We start from the raw sequence: 24,091 nt of genomic DNA on the forward strand, positions 1-24,091 counted from the left end.
TGGAAATGAAAAATTGCAATTTTAGATCGCTTAGCAAAAGGAGAGGGATCTACGGCAATTGGTAAACATTTTAATTTTGGGGAATCTACTATAAGAGCAATTAAAAAGAATGAAGTTGCAATAAGAAAATCTGTCATTTCTGGAAGAAAACTAAGTGCCAAACTATCATCGTACTCAAGAGATGCTTTATTAGAAAAAAAACGGAACAAGCACTCATAATATGGATTGAAGAATTAACTCAAAGGAGAATTCCTATAAGTGGTTATTTAATTAAACAAAAAAAGCTCTTCGGTTTTATGAACAGTTTTATTGTTCATTTTCATAAAACCGAATTTTATGAACGGTTTTATTGACCTGGGAAGCAGAAGTAGTCCGCTTCCCAGGCCAATAAAGAATTTTCGGCTAGCGAAGGATGGCTAACCGGGTTTTCAAAAAGAAATGCACTTCATAACATGAAGATTACAGGCAAGGTTGCAGCAGCAGGTGAAGAAGCAGCCAAAAAGTTTCAAGAGAAGTTAGCCAGAATTATTGAATTATGGATATTGTTCCGATCAAGTGTTTAACGCTGACAAACAGGATTGTTTTGGAAGAAAATGCCTAGTCGAACTTACATCGCAAAGTCTGAGAAAAAAGCAAGTGGGTTTAAAGCAAGCAAAGATCGAGTAACGTTGTTACTTTGTAGCAATGCATCAGGAAATCGAATATTGAAACCCCTCCTAGTAAATCGATCTCTAAGACCACGTGCTCTAAAAGGCAAAGATCTAAAACAGCCACCAGTACATTGGATGGCTAATACAAATGCCTGGGTAACAACTGCTGTATTTACTGAATGGTTCAATAATTGCTTTGTATCAGAAGTGGAAACATATATGAAGCAAAAAAGCTCTCGATTTTAAAGTTTTATTAATTATTGACAATGCACCAAGTCATCCGCATTTAGAACATTCCAACTGTACAGGTAGTGTTTTTTCCACCCAACAACAAGCATTATTCAGCCATTAGATCAAGGCATAATTGCTACTTTTAAAAAATATTACATTAAACACACTTTTCAATTTATATTGGATAAACTAGAAAATGAATCATTAAGAGTTACTGACGTTTGGAAAAATTTTTTTATTTTGGACTGCTTGAATCATGTTGCATCTGCTATCACTGAAATAAGACCACAAACTTTAAATGCCTGCTGGAAAACAGCTTGGCCTGGATGTGTTGCAAACATCTACATTATCAGCTGAAATCATTACTTTGGCACAGGAAATTGGTGGAGAAGGTTTTGATACATTTAGCCAGAATGATGTAAACGAATTGCTTGTGGATAAAGTGACGATGATGATATTGAATATCGATTAACTTTAGATATTGAAGATCCAGAAAACAATAGTGAAGTTGAATAAAACCTGTTCCCCTCACTGCAAATATAATACGAGAAGGTCTTGAACTGTGCAATAAATTGGAAATCATTTTCTTGTTAATGACACAAATTCTGAATGAGCCTTTAAATTCCAACATGAGCTGAAGAACTGGATATGTCTGGATATTGTGAGCTATACAAAAAATTAGTAAAATCATCATCGCAAAGTTTAATTACTGATTACATTGTCAGAAGAAAAAATTCAGCACACAACAAGGGTGAAGCTAATTCTGTTTGTGAAGAACCATTGCCTTAACCATACAGATCTGATGTGCTGTATCAGATCTGTAATCACTGGTGACGAAATCACTGGTGATGAAAGCGATTTCGCACCAGTTTGCAAACGTTACCGAATATTATCTAATAGCGACGATAATTCTGATGACAAAATGTAAAAAAAAAAAATTGTTACTTTTGAATAAAATTAAATGAATAAAGCTTTAAAACAAACTTAGGCATTCTTATTTTCTTGAATTTTTATAAACTTCTATGCGATTTTAGGTTTATTTTAAATTCATTGCTTCGGTTTTATGCGGTTTTAGAAAAGTATGGAACGTATCCCTAATTTTTCACATAAGTTACGTCTTTTTTGTGCGATTTTTTATATGCGGGTTTCTGTGGAACATATCTACCGCATAAAAAGAGACCCGACTGTATATAATTGGTAGCATAGCCAAGTGAAAAAACTCCCATTAAGACATAAGGGAATGACTGAAACAAGAAATAACAATATTAGACAAAATCCAAGAAAAAAAACTTTGATGGTTTGGCCATGTGACCAGAATGGGAACATAAAGATTATCAACTAAAGTCCTGAATACAACGATGGAAGGTAAAAGATCCAAATGGCGGCCCAGAATTAGATGGATAGACAAAATAAAAGAGGACCTGAAAACCAAATCGCAACAAGCGACACCAAACTAAACAGAATTGTTCGGACTCTCCAGGGACAGACAGAAATTATTATTATTATTATTATTATTAAAACACGACCTCATGGAGTCAAAGGCTCATCTAGGAGGTCCTTTTATCTCACACACATCTCATCATACCGGGTCTTAAACACATTCAAACTCCTTGCAGACACCACACTCTCAGGTAAGGCATTCCAATCATTCACAACTCTGCACGAAAAAAACCTGCCTCTCACTCCCCTACTCACACCCTCTTTATACAGTTTCCAGGTATGACCTCTGGTTCTCCCCTGATCTCCCACTATTCTCTGTAGAACTTCTCCACCATTGATCCTATAACAACCCCTTACCAACTTGTAGGTCTCTATCATATCTCCCCTCTTCCTTCTCTCCACTAGACTCTGCAAATTACATCTTTTCAATCTTTCCTCATACTCGACATTCCAGAGGTCAGAAACTACCTTAGTCAGTCGCCTTTGCACCCTTTCCAACATCTCTTCATCCTTCTGAAAACCAGGTGACCAAATCTGGGCACAATAGTCCATGTGTGGCCTAATCAAAGCCTTATACAATGGAACAAGAATCTCCCTACTTCTACACGTCAGTGTCTTCCTCATCATTCCCAGAAGTCTTTGTGTTGTCTTCACAATTTTGGCGATGTGTCCCCTAAATTTTAGATCCTTATCCACTATCACTCCCAGATCTCTTATTTCCTCTACTTCCAACAATATATTCTCACCAAGCATAAATTCTGCATCCCATCTTTGTTTTCCAAATTTTAAAACCTTACATTTTGCAACATTGAACTCGCATCCCCATTTGCTTGCCCAATCACTCAATTTATTCAAGTCTTCTTGCAAAGCCACAACATCTTCACTACTCTTTATGGTTCGTCCCAACTTTGCATCATCTGCAAACAACTGAATATCTCCATCCAAATCTTCGCCAATATCATTAATATACAAGTTAAATAGTAATGGCCCTAAAACAGATCCCTGAGGCACTCCACTAGTGACTTTCCTTTTCCTGGATATTGCACCCCCATACACAACTTGTTGACACTTATCAGATAGCCAGTCTCCAATCCAATGCACTAATCTAATATCCAACCCCATCTGCTCTAGTTTGACTGTCAACTTATCATGAGGTACTCTATCAAAAGCTTTTGCAAAATCCAAGTATATTACTGTGTATCCTTCTCCTCTGTCCAAGGAAGCAGTCACTTTATTGTAATAAGTAAGTAGATTACTAAAACACGACCTCCCTTTTGCAAATCCATGCTGTCCATCAAAGATTATACCATTGTTGTCAACCCAACTCTGGATCCTAGTTCTCACAAGCTTCTCCAACAACTTAACCACAACACCTGACACACAGATAGGCCTATAGTTTGATGCTTGAGTACGATCACCTCCTTTATGAAGTGGCACAATCTTGCCCTCCTTCCACTCTTTAGGGACTTGACCAAGTGCAAGACTCGTATTAAAAAAATATGTCAAGGCAGGTGTCAACACTCTGGCACATTCCTTCAGAATACGCGGTGATATATTATCAAGTCCCACAGCCTTATTTACATCTAGTTTACTCAACTCCCCAAACACCTCTTGCTCACTTACAGTCAGTCTCTCCTCCCCCATCATCAACTGCTCTTAATCTCTCCATGAAGTCACATTCACAAGATTGAAAGATCTTTATGAACTGCTCATTAAGTATCTCCACCACACATTCTGCAACAGCTGTCTTTATACCATTTTCTCCAATCAATGTCATCCTTCCATAATCATTCTTTCTTTTGCTGGCTACATATCGAAAGAACTCCCTAGGATTCTTTTTAGCTTCATTAGCTAACTGCTGTTCATACCTCTCTTTAGCTACTCTCACCAACCAAGTCACTCTCCTTGCCTGGTCTTTGTAGAACTCATGAAATTGGTTACTTCCACTTCTCTTATGCTGCCTCCACAATGCCCTTTTTCTCTGTATTGCATGCTTAATCTCTTTATTCATCCATCTCACACCTAACTTATTTAACCTTCTCACCTGTGGTATACATTTAGACATTGCATCCACTAAATATTTTTTGAAAATCCCCCAAGCTGCATTGATCTCTTTTCCAGCTAACTCCTCATTCCATGCTACACCTGCAAGCTGTCTCCTGAGCTCTTCATAATCACCCCCCTTGTAGTTCCACATATACCCTTTTTTCACAGGGGTCCTTGCACTGCTGGCAACCACCCAAGTAATCACCTCATGGTCACTTTCACCAATTGGTGGATGATTTGATACCTCATTGATAATTACATCCTCCGATGAGATGACCAAATCCAAGACCCTTAATCCTCTTGTGCCCTCTGTTACATACTGTCTGAGGTAGTTATCCCTCAAAAACTCAAGAAACTCATTTTCTTTACTTCCAGTTGCTATCTCTTCATTCCAGTCTATATTGCCATAATTAAAATCACCCATAATGATCACCCTTTTCTTATTTGCTTGGCTTATTTGACTATACATTTCACTATCACCACCATCCACATTACCAGGTCTATAACAACATCCCACCAAGTATTTGATTCTATTCACCTCTATCTCACACCATACTGCCTCAAAACCACTGGCCCCATTTCCCTCTTGCATCTCTACCTTGTATGGACATAACTCTTTCTCTATCATCAATAGCACTCCCCCTCCCTTTTTACCCCTTCTATCCTCACGAAACACATCATACCTTTCCATCTCTATTCCTGTCAGGATGTCATCCTCATCTAACCATGTCTCACTTATTCCGACAATCTCTGGGTGCACAGACGCAATTAGTGCAACCATTTCATCTGCCTTGTTTCTTATACTTCTAGCATTGGTATACAAACACAAGAACTCATTTCTGGATCTACAGCTAGTTCCACTGATACCACTCACTCGATGTGATCTCTCCATGCTGGACTGGGCCATTTCCCTTTCAATTTCCCTTTCAATTTTCTTTCAGTTAGGTGCGCTACAACTGATACAGCAAATTATAGACCAATTTAATATCTCTGGAATGGTCACAAGGTATTGAAGAGGTTCGATAGGAATTTAATTCAAACGTGAGGAGAAATGGAAAGAGTCCATTCGGCCTCATCATCATCATCCACATTGATGATGGAAGAGAGGAGAAGAAGAAGATACTGAAAGAATGTGCAAGAGAGTTAAACAGTGTCTCTTTCTCATTGTCCAGCTTAACTCACAGCACATGCCTGATTTTCGATCATTGGAAATTAAGCAAGATAATTCCATTATACAAAGGTCAAGCTACAACTGATACAGCAAATTATAGACCAATTAATATCTCTTGAATGGTCACAAGGTATTGAAGAGGTTCGATAGGAATTTAATTCAAACGTGAGGAGACAGTTCTTGTATTCTCTATAGATAACATAGATTCCCCTTATTCAACTGTGACAGCACAGTTGAATAAGGGGAATGAATATATTGTATAATTCTCAGTTTTGCTAAGGCACTTGGCAGGATTCTGCATATGAAGTTGTTTTATAAACTAAAAGGAATGGATGTGCAAAATAAACTTGTAACAGGGATGGGAGAGTGGCAGGCTGTATGCATATTGACTTGAATGGACTTGTTATATGGGCAAATGGCAAGGAATATCAGTTCAATGTTGCCAAATGTATTTAGAATTATGTATTTCAGGAAGAAAATCATAGGCAGTGTATTATATTAATGGGAATTTGATAAATAGTCAAATTTGATAAATAGTTAAATTCCGTGAAACTTTAGAGTTATAGTAAACAGAAAGTTAAAAGTTTTGGGTTTGTATTGTTGAGGTGGTTAAATCATTAGATCAGATAATTACTCTGTTTAAGAGAATATAACTTGTAGTTATATTCTTGAAATAAAGGAGTTATTCATGTACTTTACAAGACTAGGTATGGTCACATTATTCTTTCATATTCATTCTTTCTTTTACTTGCAGCATAACGATAGAATTCTTTTAGGTTGTCTTTAGCTTGAAAGCCAGTTTCTTTTCTTACTCACACTTAGCTTTCCATACAACAGTTATGACTCTGTTGACCTGCCGCTTAAAATTTTCATAACTGACATTATCCTGATGCACACGGTATTCCTTCCACATAATATTTTTTTTATGAATCTCTTGCTTAATTAGATTACACATCCATTTCACTCCTAGTGAAATGGATGTCTATTTATTATTCAAATTCTAGGGAGATGTAGTTACATCTTTAACTATAATAAAATTCCTTCTGTCACATACTGCTTAAGGAAATTGTCTCACAAGAGCTAAATAAATTCAGGTTCATTCTGTTTATGAGATTTCACAGAGAATCTATGAAAACATGCTACCAAAGGGAGTCTAAACTCTTTATACCTTCTCAATGATCTGTCTAAGGTAGAGGATCTGATCTTTGGTACCCTTGCCTTTCATAAAACTTGCTTGTTCCTCCGGTATCTTGCTTGCATGAGAGAATAAACAAATAGTTCTATAGTTCTTGCAATCCATCATATCTCCCTTCTTGTGCAGTGGTATCAAAACTGACTTCTTCCAATCTCTAGACATGATTCTGTCTCCCATGTCCTTGCAGCCAATTTATGATACACTCTTATCCCTCCATCCTCGACCTTAATTAACTCTGCTGGGATACCATCTACACCTGGAGCCTTATTGTTGTTAAGCTGTTTACCTGCTCTTTCAATCACAAACCCGAAGTTCTGAATTGGAGTTTTCCTAATGAGAAGGCTTTTTCAAATTTTTCATATTCTCCATGCTGCACAGTTCTTCATAGAACTATACAGCACTGATCATTGATATCACTTCCTCTCAAAAAAAAAAAAAAAAAAAAAAAAAGTCATATGTTTAAATATCATTTGTTGATTCTCTGCAAAATGCATCTTTCTCTACTTTACATGTACTTGAATGAGAAAATTCTAAAGCACTTGTTGTGAAGTCAACAACCTCTGTATACAAGTAGACTATTCATGAAGATACTTCACAAACAAACTTTGTTTACTCTAGGGTAAGGATTAAAACAAGAATAGAATTTCTTGTCAAATATAATATACAGGTAACCCTCATATAACGCAGTATGTATAGAACACGGTTTCGATATAACGTGGTCTACAAAGTGTAGTAATCCTTTATCTTTCATATATTTTTCACCTTGCGACTTAAAAATTAATTTTATCTTCATTAAATTTGCGTCTGCTTGTATCACACATGTAGTTATAAGTTGTGAATTTATATTAGGTGGAATATCCTTTAGCACGCATGAACGTCAATTGTTTACCGTATAAAGTTGGTCTTCGTTTTCTGCAGGAAAGCGCATATATCTTAATTAATATGTAATGTTTTTTTTATGTAAAAAGTTTATTTTTATACTAATGGCCACTAAAACTGAAACGAAAGGGGAAAAAAAACAACATTGAAGAGAAAATTCATTTCTCTTGAAGAAAAAAAAAATTAAAATCTTGGATCAGTTGAAAAATGGAGAAAAACCAGGAGTTTTTGCAGGGACTTTGAATTTAAATGAATCAACAATTCAAACAATCAAACAAAATGAACATAAAATCCGAGAAAGTGTTATTGCTAGGTCAGCGGTAAGTGCAAAGCGCGTTGCTCGTGTACGCAATATTCTAATGGGAAAATGGAGAAATCTCTACTGATTTGGATAGAAGATTGCACTCAAAAGAAATTCCTTTGGATGGAAATCTTATTAAACAAAAAACTTTCGAAGTTTATAAACATTTAAAAGAACTTGATGAAGATTCTTCAAAAGAAAGCTCTCAGCATGGATTTTAGTGCCAGTAAGGGTTAGTTCGAAAACTTTAAAAAGCAGTAATCTTTGCATAATCTTAAAATCCATGGCGAATCAGCATCAGCAGACATAGAAGCTGCCCGGAAATATCCAGGAGACCTTTTAAAAATCATCAAAAATCTCAGTGTGAACATCTGGTCACATTGAGAAACATTGAACATCGAAAAACTGCAGCATAGTGGTAAGCAAGGTCTTATTACTGACTTTTTGATAACTAAACCAGCCAAAGTATACAATGAGAATTATACAAATGATGTCCAAGAAATTTCAAGTGATGATGACATCTGTCCACTCATAAATAAAGAATATCTACGCAGTGTTATTTTTGAAGACAGTGATGATGATTAAAATATGCACTTCATTTTATTTTGCTTTAAGCATTTATGCATTTATACGCAATGATGTTTACATACAATTTGTAAATTTTATACTATGTATTTGTTTCATAGTTTACATGTTTTTGTAACTTACCTGAATTAAATAAAACTATATTTCTGTTGGATATGTCATTTTTGTTTATATAATTAAAAAAGAAACGATTTCGGAACATAACCCTATTTTTTCTATGTGCTCCGAGTTTCGCATAACATGATTTATACAACACAGCATTTCTATGGAACCTAACATCCGCATTATACGAGGGTTACCTGTTCTTTATAAACAAGTCAGAAAACCTGCTTTAAAAATTCTATTCTATTTATGTAGTTTTCAGTTACAGAAATTTATGTGATGCATAAACAGGGGACTGTATTTCATGGTAATTAACTATTTTACCTATTTTCTGGCGCAAAATGTTGCCTCAGTATTGCAATTACTTTTTGTTTAAATCAGTGTTTTTCAGACTGCTGGTCATGACAAAGATTTTTTTTAAATGAATAACAGAAAATATATGCCCAAACGTCCATATATTCACCTTTTATTAGTCCATTTGATAAAGGTTTCACTCTGCTCATGAGATCTTTGGTACTGATAGCTGTTTTGAACTGGTTGATTCTCTTCAGAGCTGTCATGCCAGTGAAACCTTTATCAAATGGACTAATAAAAGGCAAATATATGGATGTTTGGGCAGTGCCAATGTTTTTTAAGTAGTCCATATTACGGCTACTTGGGGATGCTGAGGATTGTATTCTCATAAGCTCTCAGATCAACTTACGAAAATTTCATAGTTTCTACAAACATTCAGCTTCGAAATAATGTTGAATTTAATATCCACTTTTCTTATGTAATTTTAAATTGCTGAAATGAAGCCTTTTGGGGTTTCTTTTAGTAATTACTTTCTCCATTACTTTAAACCAAATTGCAGGTGGGAGCAATAGATTAATAGCTTGATGATAGACATTTATCACTTTTTTTTTTTTTAAACTGTATACAAGCTTACTTTCATGCTTATAAGGTGGATACCGCCAGCTGAGTGCAATATAGCATTTCTTCCTCTTTATGGTGCTTTTATCCCACCCAGTGCAGGGTCTGCTGTAATTATGCGACCTTGGGAAAACCTCAACCGGCTTCTTGCAGAGTCTGGCATTGGAGTGGGGGGGGGGGTTGTTTTATGAATTTAGATGTGTGTTCATGGGGCCATTTGCCTGTTCTGAGGGGTGAAAAATCTGAGTTTTTTTTCTGGTTGAAAAAATCTCCTACCTCCATATGAGCCCAGTTAACTCACCTTTAGTTGAAAGAGACCAAATGAAGGTTTTCCTCGCGTCTTGGACGGGAATCGAACCTACGTCTTTCCTGCATGTGTGAGGTATATTCATAACTTTTGTCTTTTTTCATAAAGTAAAATCAGGAGTGAGAGATATACACAAGGGCAAGTTATCTTCTTCTTCTATTGACACTACTGGCCTAGAACAATATGTTATGTTTTTTGTTATTACCTTCTACCAGAAAGACATCAGAAGAATCATGAAAAGGCTGTATACTAGCTAGTCCTGATAGAATCTTAACTATAGTACTGTACTGTGATCATATGAGCCCGGTTAACTCACCTTCAGTTGAAAGAGACCGAATGAAAGTTCCTCGCATCTTTGACAGGAATCGAACCTAGGTATTTCCGACCAAAGAGCTTCGTCTATACTGAGTGAGCTACCGAGACTGAATGTAATTTAGCATATAGATGATAAATAATGTTAATTCAGGAGCACTTCTCTTGAGCACAGTACAGTACAGTACTGTAGTTAAGATTCCATCAGGACTAGTATACAGCCTTTTCATGATTCTTCTGATGTCTTTCTGGTAGAAGGTAACAAGAAACGTAACATGTTGCTCTAGGCCAGTAGTGTCAATAGAAGAAGATAACTTGCCCTTGTGTATAACTCTCACTCCTGATTTTACTTTACGAAAAAAGACAAAAGTTTTGAATATACCTCACACACAAAAAATGTTTAAACATGTTCACATTAAGATGATAGTACCTCACTCCCCGATGCAATAAAACTACCCGTGGAGCAAGTAGTTTTATTGTATCCCTGAATAAAGTACAGAGGCTTTTGCAGTCTGTGTAATATATCAACAAATAGTGCAATTAGAGACAGCTGGAATAAAACCGGCACTAACTAATGGATCACATGTCCTCTCTCACAGAAATTATGCTGTATAAACTCAAGCAAAACTATATTGCACTGGAAACACAGTATCTAACTAAAAACTATGGTCCAATTTTTCAATTACATGAAATAAGTTACTTAAATATAAAGAGCCAATAGGCTTCATTTCGGTGATATAAACATTATTTAAATTAAGGGGATATTAAATCCCACATTGTTTTAAAACCGAATAAGAAACTCAAAGATTGGAATCAGAGAGTTTCATGCCAAATATAGTATAATAAACTATAAAAGCTCACACTAGTAATCGGCGATTACTAGTGTGAGCTAATGCAAGTAGTCCTAGTACGTAGCACAAACTCAGGCAACTCGCAGCTAAGGTGGTAAAGTTCTGATCGCTATTCTTGGTATTTTCCATAATGTAAAAACATATGTTGTTACATTATATATCTGCTATATGAGTTGTCAAAAAGGTGCACCCATTAAGTTACTTAAATATAAAGAGCCAATAGATCGGCTCTTTATATTTTTTTATTTATATAAGTTCTTTTCGCTATACCCTTTGGTATTAATTTGGTCTAGCTACTCCCTGATGAAGCCTCAAAAAAGGCAGAAACCATTCTGGGTAGTGACCTCCCGCCATAATATAATAAACAGCATACATTTCCTAGGAAATGTGTTTTTACATTATGGAAAATACCAAGAATAGAGATCTGAACTTTCCCCACCTTTGCAACGAGTTGTCTGATATTGTACTACGTACTAGGGTCACTTGCATTAGCTCACGCTAGTGATCGCCAATACTTTATAGTTTACTATATTCGGCATGAAACTCTCTGATTCCAATCTTTGAGTTTCTTATTCGGTTTTAAACAATGTGGGATTTAATATCCCCTTAATTTAAATATGAAATAAGTGTTTATTTTATTGCATTTGAAATTCTCAATGGCATTATGACAAATCACAAAGGCTAACTTCAAATAAAATTCTACCATGAACTGAAACATGTCATATAATGCATGTGTGAGTTCCCCTGCCAGCTCAAATGCCAACAAGCAGCAATAAAATTCGACCAAGGGTTGAAACTTTGTGTGAGTTGAGTCCATCGGTAATGAGAAGTTCCATCGGAACGATAAATGATACCCCATTGTGAATGTGTTAAAACTAAGAATCATATAGTGAATGTTATTATGACAGTTTCAGATGTTATGGAATTCAGTTGAAGAGAATTAGCATTTCAACTCAACGATTATGGGTTGCCTTTGTCTTTGGGTCGCGTGATCTTTTGTTAATACCGCACCAATCATATGCACATCTTCATAGCTTCTCTCTGGTGTAAAACAAAATTTAACTTGTAGGTATTGTAATAATTTTAAAAAAGAGGTTGAATAATTTATAAACTTATAAAAGGAAATCACCTGTAAATCGTTGACGTGCCACCTCTTGCATGCGTGCCATAGGTTCGCCATCTGGGCTCTAGGCAATGAAGGAAGGGATTTGTCATCTGTGAAGGAATTGGAAGAGAAGAATGAAGCCAGGACATCAACCTTTTCTTTAGGCGATGATACAGTGCCACCATTTGGATGAGAAAGAGGAAGAAGCACAGATGGACAAAAGTTGTGCCCAAACAGCTTTGGCAAGGGACTAGAAGACATGACTGCTGATGGCACAGGTGGTGAGTTTTCGACATTTAATCATATTGAAGTCAGACTACCCTTTTAATGATACTCATACAAGTATTATGGGACTATGAATAAAGTTGGAATTTGTCTCAAGCCATTTATGATAGGCTTTTTTTTTTTTCTTGGACCACCTTGGTATAATTCTTGGAAAACCATGGTTTTGGATATAGGGCAAAAATTTTGAATAGAGTGAGTAATGAAAGCCACCATTCCAATATGGATTATTTCCATAACAAGATCATAATAAGTATCTGGATCTGAAGAATGAAAGCAGTAGTCTCAGCATGGAAAATAGTAAAAATTGCTTAGGTCCTCCCCACTTGGCATTGTTATAGTGCTAGACTATACAAGGTTGTGAATGGTTGAAGGAAGGATGTAGAATGAACTTGGATGACACTATGATCTAAATTACCAATAGGAGCAATCACCTGAAAGGAGAACTAGTTAATAAGAGATCCAACGTGTTGGGTGAATGAAGACGGTCATCAGGAATTCTTGAAGATTAATAATATGTTTAGGCCATTAGATCACCTTACAGAAAAAATCTTTGCCTCTTTTTCAGCTTGATCAGTGAAATTGGAGAAAGGGAGTCAATTATTAGTTGTATTACCAATTATACATTAAAATCACCAAGAAAGATGACTTTACCATTTGGGAATTTGGATCAAATGTAATCAAGCCTTAAAGGTAAGAAGTCAAAGTGGTCAGAATGATTTTCAGAATTGAAAAAATGGTAAAGGCAGCAGACAAATAGTACAAAATGGGCAAATAAATCTTAAGCCAGAGAAGGTCAGAAAGGTGAGATTCTAGATTAGGCATCCTTTGGTAAGTAATATTAGATCACACAAAAACACATGAACCATCCTTGTGGCAGAAAGAAAGAATCATACAGGGTGTAATTGCAATACAGGCTGTGATCAATTTAGTGGAAATTTGAAGATCAGTCAGAAATAGAATATTAGTTTCGGATGTCTTTGGATTAAAAAAATTAATATTTAAATTTATTGAAATTATTATTGATGCTACAAATGTTAGTGAAGTCGATATGGAAGCAGGGGGAGGGGGTTAGAATTTTTAAGTGTTGTAAGTTTTTTTATTTTAATTTTTGAGGGAGATTTATTTTTTAGTTAAGCTGCAGTAACACTATAATTATATAGATTTATTCTAATTTTAATGTTTCAAAGGTTAAGAGAAAAAGAGAAAGGGAACATGCATTGGGGGAAAATAGACTCTTGGACATTAAAACGAGCATCCAGTCTGTAAACCTTTATGTGGCCTCAACAGTGCTCTCTCATATACCATTACACAGCCACCTAAAATGCATTACCATATGTATTCCTATACCCTAACTGGTGGCCTCCTGCAGAACTGCTATACCCTTGAAGATGGGGGAGTTCTGGATCTTTGTAGTATATTTGGCATACCTTGTTGAATGTCACTCATACTGCATGTTGAAGATTGGGTGGAGGAAGAAACTGGATCACATGCTCTAGGAACCAAACATTGCAACAGCATGCAATAAAAGTCACATGCCACCTAGTAAGCCTACTTGGCATATCTCCATCTAGAAGGTAGTATCCCTTTGCAGCAAAAATACTTGCTATTGTCAGAGTCCTTTAGTGAAAAGGCCATACCATGAGAAGGCAGGGTTGACTTGACCATGAGAGTGAGTGATGACAAGAGGCCATCCCTGGAAGTTACGAAAGGAAACTGTTTGCAAGAGGGCGAGGAGTGGTTTCTTTGCATGGAGGGTGGTTGAACCATGGAATGCATTGCCTGATGGAGTGGTGAGATTGAGAACAGTCAATGAGGTTAAGGAGTGGTATGATAGACTTTGTGTTTCTCGGGGAGGAACCCTCCCCTCGATGAATCTTGATAGACTTTGTGTTTCTTAGGAAGGCCCTCCCGTGATGAGTCTTTTGACTCCATGGAGGCCTGAATAATAATAATAATGAGAGGCTATATATTGTGCATCACTGTGTCTAGTGGCTCTGCCAAGTCATTGCTTGGAAATAGTTCAAATCTCATTTTTAGGACTTTTTCAGACAGTGCTAAGTTAGCTGTTTTTATATGGAAATGGTAGGGTATTTCTTTTCATGGAAACTTGGTTTCTCCTCATGCAAAACAGATAAACTCACTCTGCTGAATACAGTTGCTATAATAAATAAATATGCTATAAATATATTTGTCATTAGGTGCCATATGAAGCCAGTTACCAAAATTATAGTCAGGCCATACAAGAAATGACTTATGGAAAGTAATATTTTGGTTTAATATGGATTCCTGAAAATACATGTGTGTGTGTGTGTGTGTGTTAAAACCAATGTTACTTCAGTCACTGTATGAATATCTATTTTCTTTTTTTATACAGAGCAAATATTCCTTTTCAAAGTACACGGCATCTTCAGAACCCATGGAATGAAAATAGGAAAGTACAAATAAGTCGAGATGGTCAGGTAGAGTTCATTTTCTATATTTATATATATGTGTGAAGTTCAGCTTTAGTAAATTCCTCATAGCAAAGAAAAATTATAATCTATTGATATGTTACAGACACCAGCACAATTTATATGTGCTATGATCAGAGAATGTTAGCATCAGGAAGCCTTCAACTCAGAAATAAATGGATGAAGCCTATTACTGAAAATGGTTATAAAGAAGTGCTTAGAAGAAGTGCAATTCTATATTATGGTTCCTCTTGTTGCCATCCTGATTTTAGAAATCAAATTAAGAGAATATTTGATAGTAGTCTCACAGTGTACATTAAAAATCATCTATTATCTTTCTCATAAACACATCCATACTGCATTGAGTGAATCCATAACGGAATTTGCAACATGCCTGCTGTCTTTTCTGTGGTTGATCAAGAAACATGTCAGTAGAGTCCTTTCACCTTAACTTCTTGCCCACATGTGGCACTAATGTGCTGTATATTTCACTGCCTTTCATATGTGTGTGTGTGTATGTGTTTGATATATAAATGTCTCTTATGTCTCCTGACAGCACTTCATTTACTGTTAATGTTATAGCCACCACAATTTGATAATTTGAGTCAATGATAATGAGCATGTTTGATCTCTAGAACATTCATTATTTGACCTTTATCTCATCTGTAGGTTAAAAATTTTCAAAGCAGGATTAAAAAAATAGCTGCAACTTTCTCCTTGAGATAGTTGGTGAATGGAAAACATAGAATACTGCTTCATCTGCAAGAAGTTTATGCATATGGCATTGCTTTCAGTTATCACAAAACACTGATAGCAGTAAATGAAACGTAGGATACTTCTTCATCTACAAGAAATTCATGCCATTGCTATCTGTTATCATTAAAAATTAATAACAGTAAAAGAAAACTATATCTCAGCCCTTTTGATAACAGTTTTTGGTTATAGTCTCCCTCTTTTCATCTTTCTCTGTTGAAAGCTTCCCAATACCAGCATTCTCCAACCATTTCCATTAGGTCATCCTTTCTGTCTCTCTGGCTGTCCAGGCATTCATCTTCCTTCATATGGATGTCACTGTATAGGTGGACAAAGACAATTTTTGGTGGATAATTGTCTTTGTCCACCTATCACTTTTCATCCATGAAATATTTTCTGCCACTCTCCATTTTAATTTTAAGATCTCTTCCCCTTTATCCAACACTTTTGTTTCTTTCCTTATATCTTTGTCTTGTAATTTGATATTTAGCATGGTTCTATCAATTCTGCACTCAGTTTTCCTCATTCTGTCTAGTATTTGTTTGGTTATTGGCCATGTCTTATCCATATGTGATAAGTGGGATCACACACTGGTTGAAAAGTTTTGCTCTATTTTCTGGTTTGATTTTATTGCAAAGGAATTTTTTCAGTTTGCCAAATGCCATAAAGCATAGCTGTATTCTTCTTCTTTTTATTTCTTCATGAATGCCTCTTTTTTTTCCTAATTTGAAAATTCTTCCAAGGTATACATATTCTATTGCATTACTGTTTGTTATTATTTATTCTTCTTATCTAATTTTCTTTGATATTTGTCATTATTTTAGTTTTTTCATAGCTTATGTTTATCCTACTTTATTTGATACTGATTTAATTAATTCATCTTTTCTTCTGGTTCTCTTTTTGTTATTTGCTATTACTACAATATCATCAGCAGATTGTAAATGATTTGGTTTTTTTTTTACCATTGATACTAATCCATTTGTCACTCCAATCTAGTTCGTTCAGGGCATGTTGTAATACTGCATCGAATAATTTGGATGAAATAGTATCTTCACATTTGACTTATAACAAGAATTACTATTCTTGTTATAAGTCAAATTGATCTCAATATGTGATCAATGTTTACATTATGGAAAATATCAAGAATAGCGATCATAACTTTACCACCTTTGCTGTGAGTTGCCCAAGATTGTACTACGTACTAGGACTACTTGCATTAGCTCACGCTAGTAATCGCCGATACTCTTATAGTTTACTATATTCGGCATGAAACTCTCTGATTCCAATCTTTGAGTTTCTTATTCGGTTTTAAAACAATGTGGTATTTAATATCCCCTTAATTTAAATAATGATCTCAATATGTTCTGTTATATATATATTATATATAAGTTGGTACATCTGTCATATGCATCCATGTGATATTGCAAGTCATTCTATCAAGCAGTTTGTTTTATACAGCTGTTGGAAGCAAAAGTGTTGTCTTTCCCTTCAAATGGATAAAATTGAGTATCGTGCGGTTATAAATTTCTTTGTAAAAGAGGTTTAATGCCAAAAGAAATTCATTCAAAGTTCATAAAAGTTTATGGGCACTCTTCTCCTTCATTTTTGACAATTAAGAAATGGACTGGTGAGTTTAAACGTGGCTGTACCAGCCTTGAAGATGATCCACGTGAAGGACGTTCAAAAAGTGTAACAACACCAGAAATCATTGATCAAGTGCACGATATGGTATTGAATGACTAGTGAGTCAAAGTGCATGAAATTGCTGAGACTATAGGCATTTCAAAAGAATGTGTGGGATATATTTTGCATGAAGAATTGTAAATAAAAAAGCTTTGCACAACATGGGTGCCATGCTTGCTCACAGCAGATCAAAAATGCACTCGCATGAAAATCTCTGAACAGTGCTTGGAGCATTTTAACAAGAATAAAATTGATTTTGTGCATCGATTTATTACTATGAATGAGACTTGGATTCACCAAAACCATTACACACCAGAATCTAAACAGCAGTCAAAACAGTGGACAGAAGTTAGTTCAGTGCCAAAGAAGACAAAGTCGGTTCCATCAGCAGGAAAGGTCATGGGATGCTAAAGCATTTTGTTTATTAATTATCTTGAAAAAGGTAAAACAATAACTAGAGAATGTTATTCTGATCTTTTAACCAGACTAGACGTAAACATTCATGAGAAAAGAACAGGTTTGCAGAAGAAAAAAATCATCTTTCATCAGGACAATGCACCTGCCCACAAAGGTGTTTTGGCAATGGGAAAATTAAGGGATTTGCACTATGAATTGTTAGAACATCCACTGTATTCCCCAGATTTGGCTCCCTCTTCCCAAAACTAAAACTCTTCCTTGCTGGTCTTGATTATTTTTTCTTCGAATCAAGATGTGATTGCAGCTGTAGAGGGGTGTTTTGCAGATCTTACTGAGAACCACTACAGGGATGGGATAATGGTGCTGGAACATCTCTGGAATAAATATATTAGTCTTAAGGGAGATTATGTTGAAAAATAAAAATAATTTTGAAATTATAAATTTGTTTTTTAATTGTTAGGCCAAGAACTTTTCAGACCACCCTCGTATATGTCTATTATATAGCTGAAGTCATATTCAGCTTTATGATAGGCCATTCAAAGATTTTTCTGTTTGATTTTACTTCTGTTCATTTAAAGAATCCATGCATTTTTTGTATGGACTGAACTTTGGCATCTTGCAGAATTTTTTCAGTATTGATGTGCAAATTCATTTTCACATATGCAAAATTATTTTTCTTAGACTTCAGTCAGAAACATAATTGGCTTTCATTATATGCCGAAGCATAGCAATATCTTCAGCTGCAGTTTACTAGACTGTTGACAGAAATCAAGACAGCCTGCATATGAGGAGGTACCCAAAAATAACTGGGATCTGAAGTTGGTGTATATGCATTTTCTAGTTATGGATGAAGCTGCTAGGCATCGTGAGTGTGCAGTTTTCTGTGCCAGTCTGGCATGTGGCATCATTCTGTGTGAACTGGTTCTTTGTTTGGTCTGCTTTTTTATTAGTACCTACAAGCAAGTTTGGCGATTTTGTGATGGCCGACCATGAGGAACAGAGAGTGTGCTTGAAATTTTGTTTTCTTTTGGATAAAATTGCAGCTGAAACTATTGTTATGCTTCAGCAAGCCTTTAAAGACAACACTTTAGGTAAAATGCAGGTCTACAAATGATTTTCCTGTTTCAAAAATGAGGACATGTCAGTTAAAGACCAAACACATTCTGGCCAATCTTCGACAAGCAGAAATGATGAAAACATTGAAAAGGTTTGCCAGGTAATCAATAAAGATCTTCAAAAGACCATTGAGCAAGTTTCTGAAGATACAAATTGCAATGGAGTTTGTGCCAGCAAATTTTAACAGAAGATTTGCAAATGAAACGTGTCTACTAAATTTCTGCCTCATTTGCTCACAGAGGATCAAAAAAAAAAAAAGTGTGAATTTTTACTCTATTTGAGGGAGCAAGTTCTAAATGACTAGAACTTTCTTTCAAAAATTGTGACCAGGGATAGTCTTGGTCCTATGGTTATGATCCAGAAGCAAAACGAGCATGAAGCCAATGAAAACATGCAAATTCACTGAGACCCAAGAAAGCATGTCAAGTTCAATCCAACATCAAGACAATGTTGATTTTTTTTTGTATGGAAATATTTCACACAAAGAATTTGTTCCTCCTGGACAGACAGTGAACCAGCATTTTTATCTCAACATTTTGAGAAGATTGCATGATAAGGTGCAATGAAAATGACCAGAAAAGTGGAGTAGCAGAGATTGGTTACTGCACCATGACAATGCCCCGGCTCGCACTCTTGTCTGTCCAACAGTTCTTGATGAAAAACAACATGGCAGTTGTTCCCCACCTCCGTTACTTGTCCACACTCTCGCTGTATGTGACTTTTTTTTTATTCCCAGATTAGTGCATTGGATTGGAGACTGGCTATCTGATAGGTATCAACAAGTTGTGTATGTGGGTGCGATATCCAGGAAAAGGAAAGTCACTATAGTGGAGTGCCTCAGGGGTCTGTCTTAAGGCCATTGCTGTTTAACTTGTATATTAATGATATTGGTGAAGATTTGGATGGAGATATTCAGTTGTTTGCAGATGATGCAAAGTTGGGACGAACCATAAAGAGTGGTGAAGATGTTGTGGCCTTACAAGAAGACTTGAATAAATTGAGTTATTGGACATGGAAATGGGGATGTGAGTTCAATGTTGCAAAATGTAAGGTTTTAAAATTTGGAAAACAAAGATGGGATGCAGAATTTATGCTTGGTGAGAATATATTGTTGGAGGTAGAAGAAATAAGAGATCTGGGGGTGTAATGGATAAGGATCTAAAATTTAGGGGACACATCACCAAAATTGTGAAGACAACACAAAGGCATCTGGGAATGATGTGGAGGACACTGACGTGTAGAAGTATAAGGCTTTGATTAGGCCACACATGGACTATTTTGCCCAGATTTGGTCACCGGGTTTTCAGAAGGATGAAGAGATGTTGGAAAGGGTCCAAAGGCGACTGACTAAGGTAGTTTTGGACCTCTAGAATGTGGAGTATGAGGAAAGATTGAGAAGATGTAATTTGCAGAGTCTGGTGGACAGGAGGAAGAGGGGATATATGATAGAGACCTACAAGTTATTAAGGGGTTGTTATAGGATCAATGGTGGAGAAGTTCTACAGAGAATAGTGGGAGATCAGGGGAGAACCAGAGGTCATCCCTGGAAACTGTATAAAGAGGGTGTGAGTAGGGGAGTGAAAGACAGGTTTTTTTCATGCAGAGTTGTGAATTATTGGAATGCCTTGCCTGAGAGTGTGGTGTCTGCAAGGAGTTTGAGTGTGTTTAAGACACAGTATGATGAGATGTGTGCGTGTGATAAAAGGACCTCCCAGATGAGTCTTTGACTCCATGAGGTCTTAGGGTAATAATAATAATAATAAAGAAAACCATGACAGGGCAGCGATTCGTTGATGTGGACGAAGTGAAAGAAAAGTCACTATAAATAGGATTCCAATTGAACAGTTCCAGAACTGTTTACAACAGTGGAAAAAACATTGGGACTAGTGCATTGACTCACATGGAAAGTACTTTGAAAGAAATGAGAATATGGTATTATAAACTTTAATAATTTTTTTTTTAAATAATTCCAGTTATTTTTGGATATCCCCCTGTACATATAACCAAGATTTTATGTTCACAGTTGAGCTGCATTATGGTAAAGCAAAAAAATTATTTGATACTTTATTGGAATGCTTGCAGTTTGAATAACTGTTCAATCTTACCCTCTCTTTCTCTCACACACACACTTTCACCCAGCTATTATAATTTACTTAATGGGCACATGTACACAGTTGACATCATCTCAAAACTGAGATCTAAAATTTGCACACACTCACACATATACACAAACATGTGAGTTTGTTAGCCTGAAGATAATCTTGAAACATGGTATGAAAAGTTTGCTTTCCTTAAACACTATTTTGCATAAATGCTTTGAATATTTTCAATATTTGTACTATATATCTTTAATCGGACTTGTCATTCTGACTTTTCAAGTTGTTGTTTTTAATAATAATAATTATTATTATTATTATATGACACCTCCAAGGAGTCCAAAGACTCATCGAGGGCCGGCACCTACTCTACAACTCTCCTTCTCCACCACTTAGTCCACCTATTACACCAAACCACATCATCTACACTAATGCTATCTGCTGCCCACCGCCACCACTAATATTTTCACAGACAAATACAAACATCCATACCCACGGAGGGATTCGAACCCACAGCCTTTTGACTGGAGAGTGGATATGCTAACCACTCAGCCAACCAGGCCAGCATGATGTCAGTTTCACTTCTATGAAACCTTCATTATAAAAAGTTTTTCAGCGCTTTACAATAAGTTTTTTTATATTACGTTCTCCACGCATATGTAATATGCATGGAGAACGTAATATAAATAGCCCTATGTTAAGTTCTGAATGAAACTTAAATTAAATTAATTCACGTCAGATATACTAAATTCTTGTAATTTAACAAAATATTACTAAACTGAGAATCTTTTATTTATTTATGTTATAATGTAAAGTATTGTAAATTGCTAAATTGTTTAAACCTTACTGCTTTTGTGTAAGTACTTATTTGTAAGTATTTGTATTTGTAAGTAACAAATGTCCTTATTATTGAAGAATAAGTTTGTTCTATCAAGTTGAATTTGTAAACTATAAATGAAGTTCTTTGTTATGCATGTTATGATAGAGAATCTGAATCATTAATGTTCATTCCTTAGCAATTGCAGATTACTTAATCAGAGTGTATTCATAATGTGTAAGATGTTTCAATTGAATTAAATGTTTTTGCTTTTTAAGTTTAACGGATGAATTGCCTGATTTTCTTCTCTATTGCACTTTCTCATAAAATACGGACCACAGCGGGAGATTAATTTATAGAGAGGCTACAACTGCAAAAGTAATTTATAGTGAAGTAAGTCGTATGCTAAACTGTGTTCTGGTTCCTTGATTCTACACTCTTTGTTAATCTAGGATTCAGGGTGGCGCAGTGAAAAATAAATTTTCCCTGAATCCGAAAAAGGAATTAGAACCAGTGTTGAGACAAAGGAATTGGCATTGACCATTAGTATTCCCTTTGTCCCCCAAACCACTAGCATCATTCATATAGTTAAAGATCAGCTCAATGAGAATGTTGATACTTATAGGATAAATTAAGTGTTAGAGATAAGTACAATAAGTATAATTAAGAGAGTAGATAATAAAAGATAATAAGAAATAAAAATGAGAAGATAAAATTTTACACCTATATGGAGAGAGTTTTATTGCCTGTTAGGTGTACTTTGTATCCTCACAGTTGTACACTGTTGTATATTTTGCTAAAGTATTTTAGCTTATCATTCACATTTATATATAGTTTGAAATGTTAATGTATATCAAATATGTTTATTATATTGTTTCTGTTTTAAGGAGGATATTTTTGAATTTTTTATACAAAAAAAATCTTGTTTATGACATAAAAAACATGTTTGCATTATTGAAAAAAAATACACACACACATTTATATATGAAAATACATTATATAAAAAGTTGATAGAGAGTTGATATTATATGCCAGCAAGGAGTACTCTTCAAATTGTGTTACATGGTTGAACTTCTTTCAGGAACTAGAACCTTCGGTTGGTGAAGCATTATGCAAGATGTGGGATAAAGTTCCACAGTATCTCTCCAAATCTATTTTACTACAAGGAAGGCAAATAGGATTTCATCACGAGAATCGCGGCTCAGGAGATTCCTGTGTTGGCCATCCTTCTCAGATACCTAGCAGTCCATGGTCTGACACTCCTTCATTGACAGCAGGATCAAGTGTATGGAGTACTTCAAGTACTTAATTGTTGTAGGAAAAAGCACTTTGAAATATACTATTGTTTTATAATGAAGAACAAATCATTAGCAGCATGCATTTTTGGAAATGTTGTCTTATGTTTTAATTATAATGTTATAAAGTATTATAATTGCCATTATAGAGTTTTTAAAAAATGCAGCTATTTCTTCACTTTTAATTTTATGCATGCATATAGTTATGATCTAATGTAATTTTAAATTAAGCTGAAATTTTATGTTTACACACAAGAAAAAAATTTCTATGAAATTTTTTTCTTTGTGTGCGAAAAGAAATTTGTTTCTTGCACAAGAAAACTAAACATTTTTAATTTGTTTTTAAAAAGTTTCAAAATTTTAAAACTTTATGTTCTTATTAAGTTATTACACACACACACACACACACACACCATTCTTTATGTATGTAACTATTAAATTTGATGTGCAGTTAATATTTTTTTGGATATTATTTTAATCATCCATCTGAAAGGTTCAAAATTATACATGTTGACGTTTACATCATAGAAAATAAAATCGTATTTAAAATTAACTGCAAGACATTTAGAATAGTTATTTTTTATTTCTTCATTTGTTTGATAGCAACTGTTGTGAATAAGAAATGGTTAAAATAAAAACTTGATGTAAATTTAAAAACATTCTATTGATACATGAATAGTCTTGTAAAAAGCATTGTAATTTATCATTAAAATTGTTTGTTATCTAACTGTAATTAGTATTTCTTTCAGATGTTACATTTTTTATAAAATGAATTAATAAAAAGTATGCTTTTTAAACAAATCATTACAGTATTTTAGTATAGTTAATATGTGGTAATATGTCATTTTCTGCCAAATTCATAGGTGATTCTGATTAAAGAACATGTGAAACATACCTACTGGGTTATTTTCTGCTAGTCAGCAGCTGTCATGAATAAAAAGTGGTTAAAATAAAAATATGATTCTTCTTCTATCCCTTTTTATAGCCACTTCTGGCTATAGGTATCTCCCAATTCTCTCCATCTTTAATTTTAATGGAAGGATGTCTGCTAAACATTAGACTCAAAGATAAAATCAAACTTGAATAAATAAG

At 35.0% G+C, this 24,091-nt stretch overlaps 1 protein-coding gene across 1 annotated transcript in view; it reads left to right on the forward strand.

The window, feature by feature from the left end:
* The window catches only part of LOC150101845 (3'-5' RNA helicase YTHDC2-like), a 503,757-nt gene extending 480,031 nt beyond the window's left edge, over nucleotides 1-23,726 (forward strand). Inside the window, exons 26-27 of the mRNA XM_090400932.1 lie at nucleotides 14,747-14,831; nucleotides 22,786-23,726. Of these exons, the coding sequence (XP_090257058.1) occupies nucleotides 14,747-14,831; nucleotides 22,786-23,013 (313 nt within the window). The 3' untranslated portion in view covers nucleotides 23,014-23,726. The remainder of the gene's footprint in view (nucleotides 1-14,746; nucleotides 14,832-22,785) is intronic.
* The last annotated feature ends 365 nt before the right edge of the window (nucleotides 23,727-24,091 follow it).

Source organism: Typopeltis vanoorti, chromosome 11, assembly GCF_054136105.1.
Source record: "Typopeltis vanoorti isolate ZY-2024b chromosome 11, IOZ_Tvanoo_1.0, whole genome shotgun sequence".
In the NCBI taxonomy this organism is placed as follows: domain Eukaryota; kingdom Metazoa; phylum Arthropoda; class Arachnida; order Uropygi; family Thelyphonidae; genus Typopeltis; species Typopeltis vanoorti.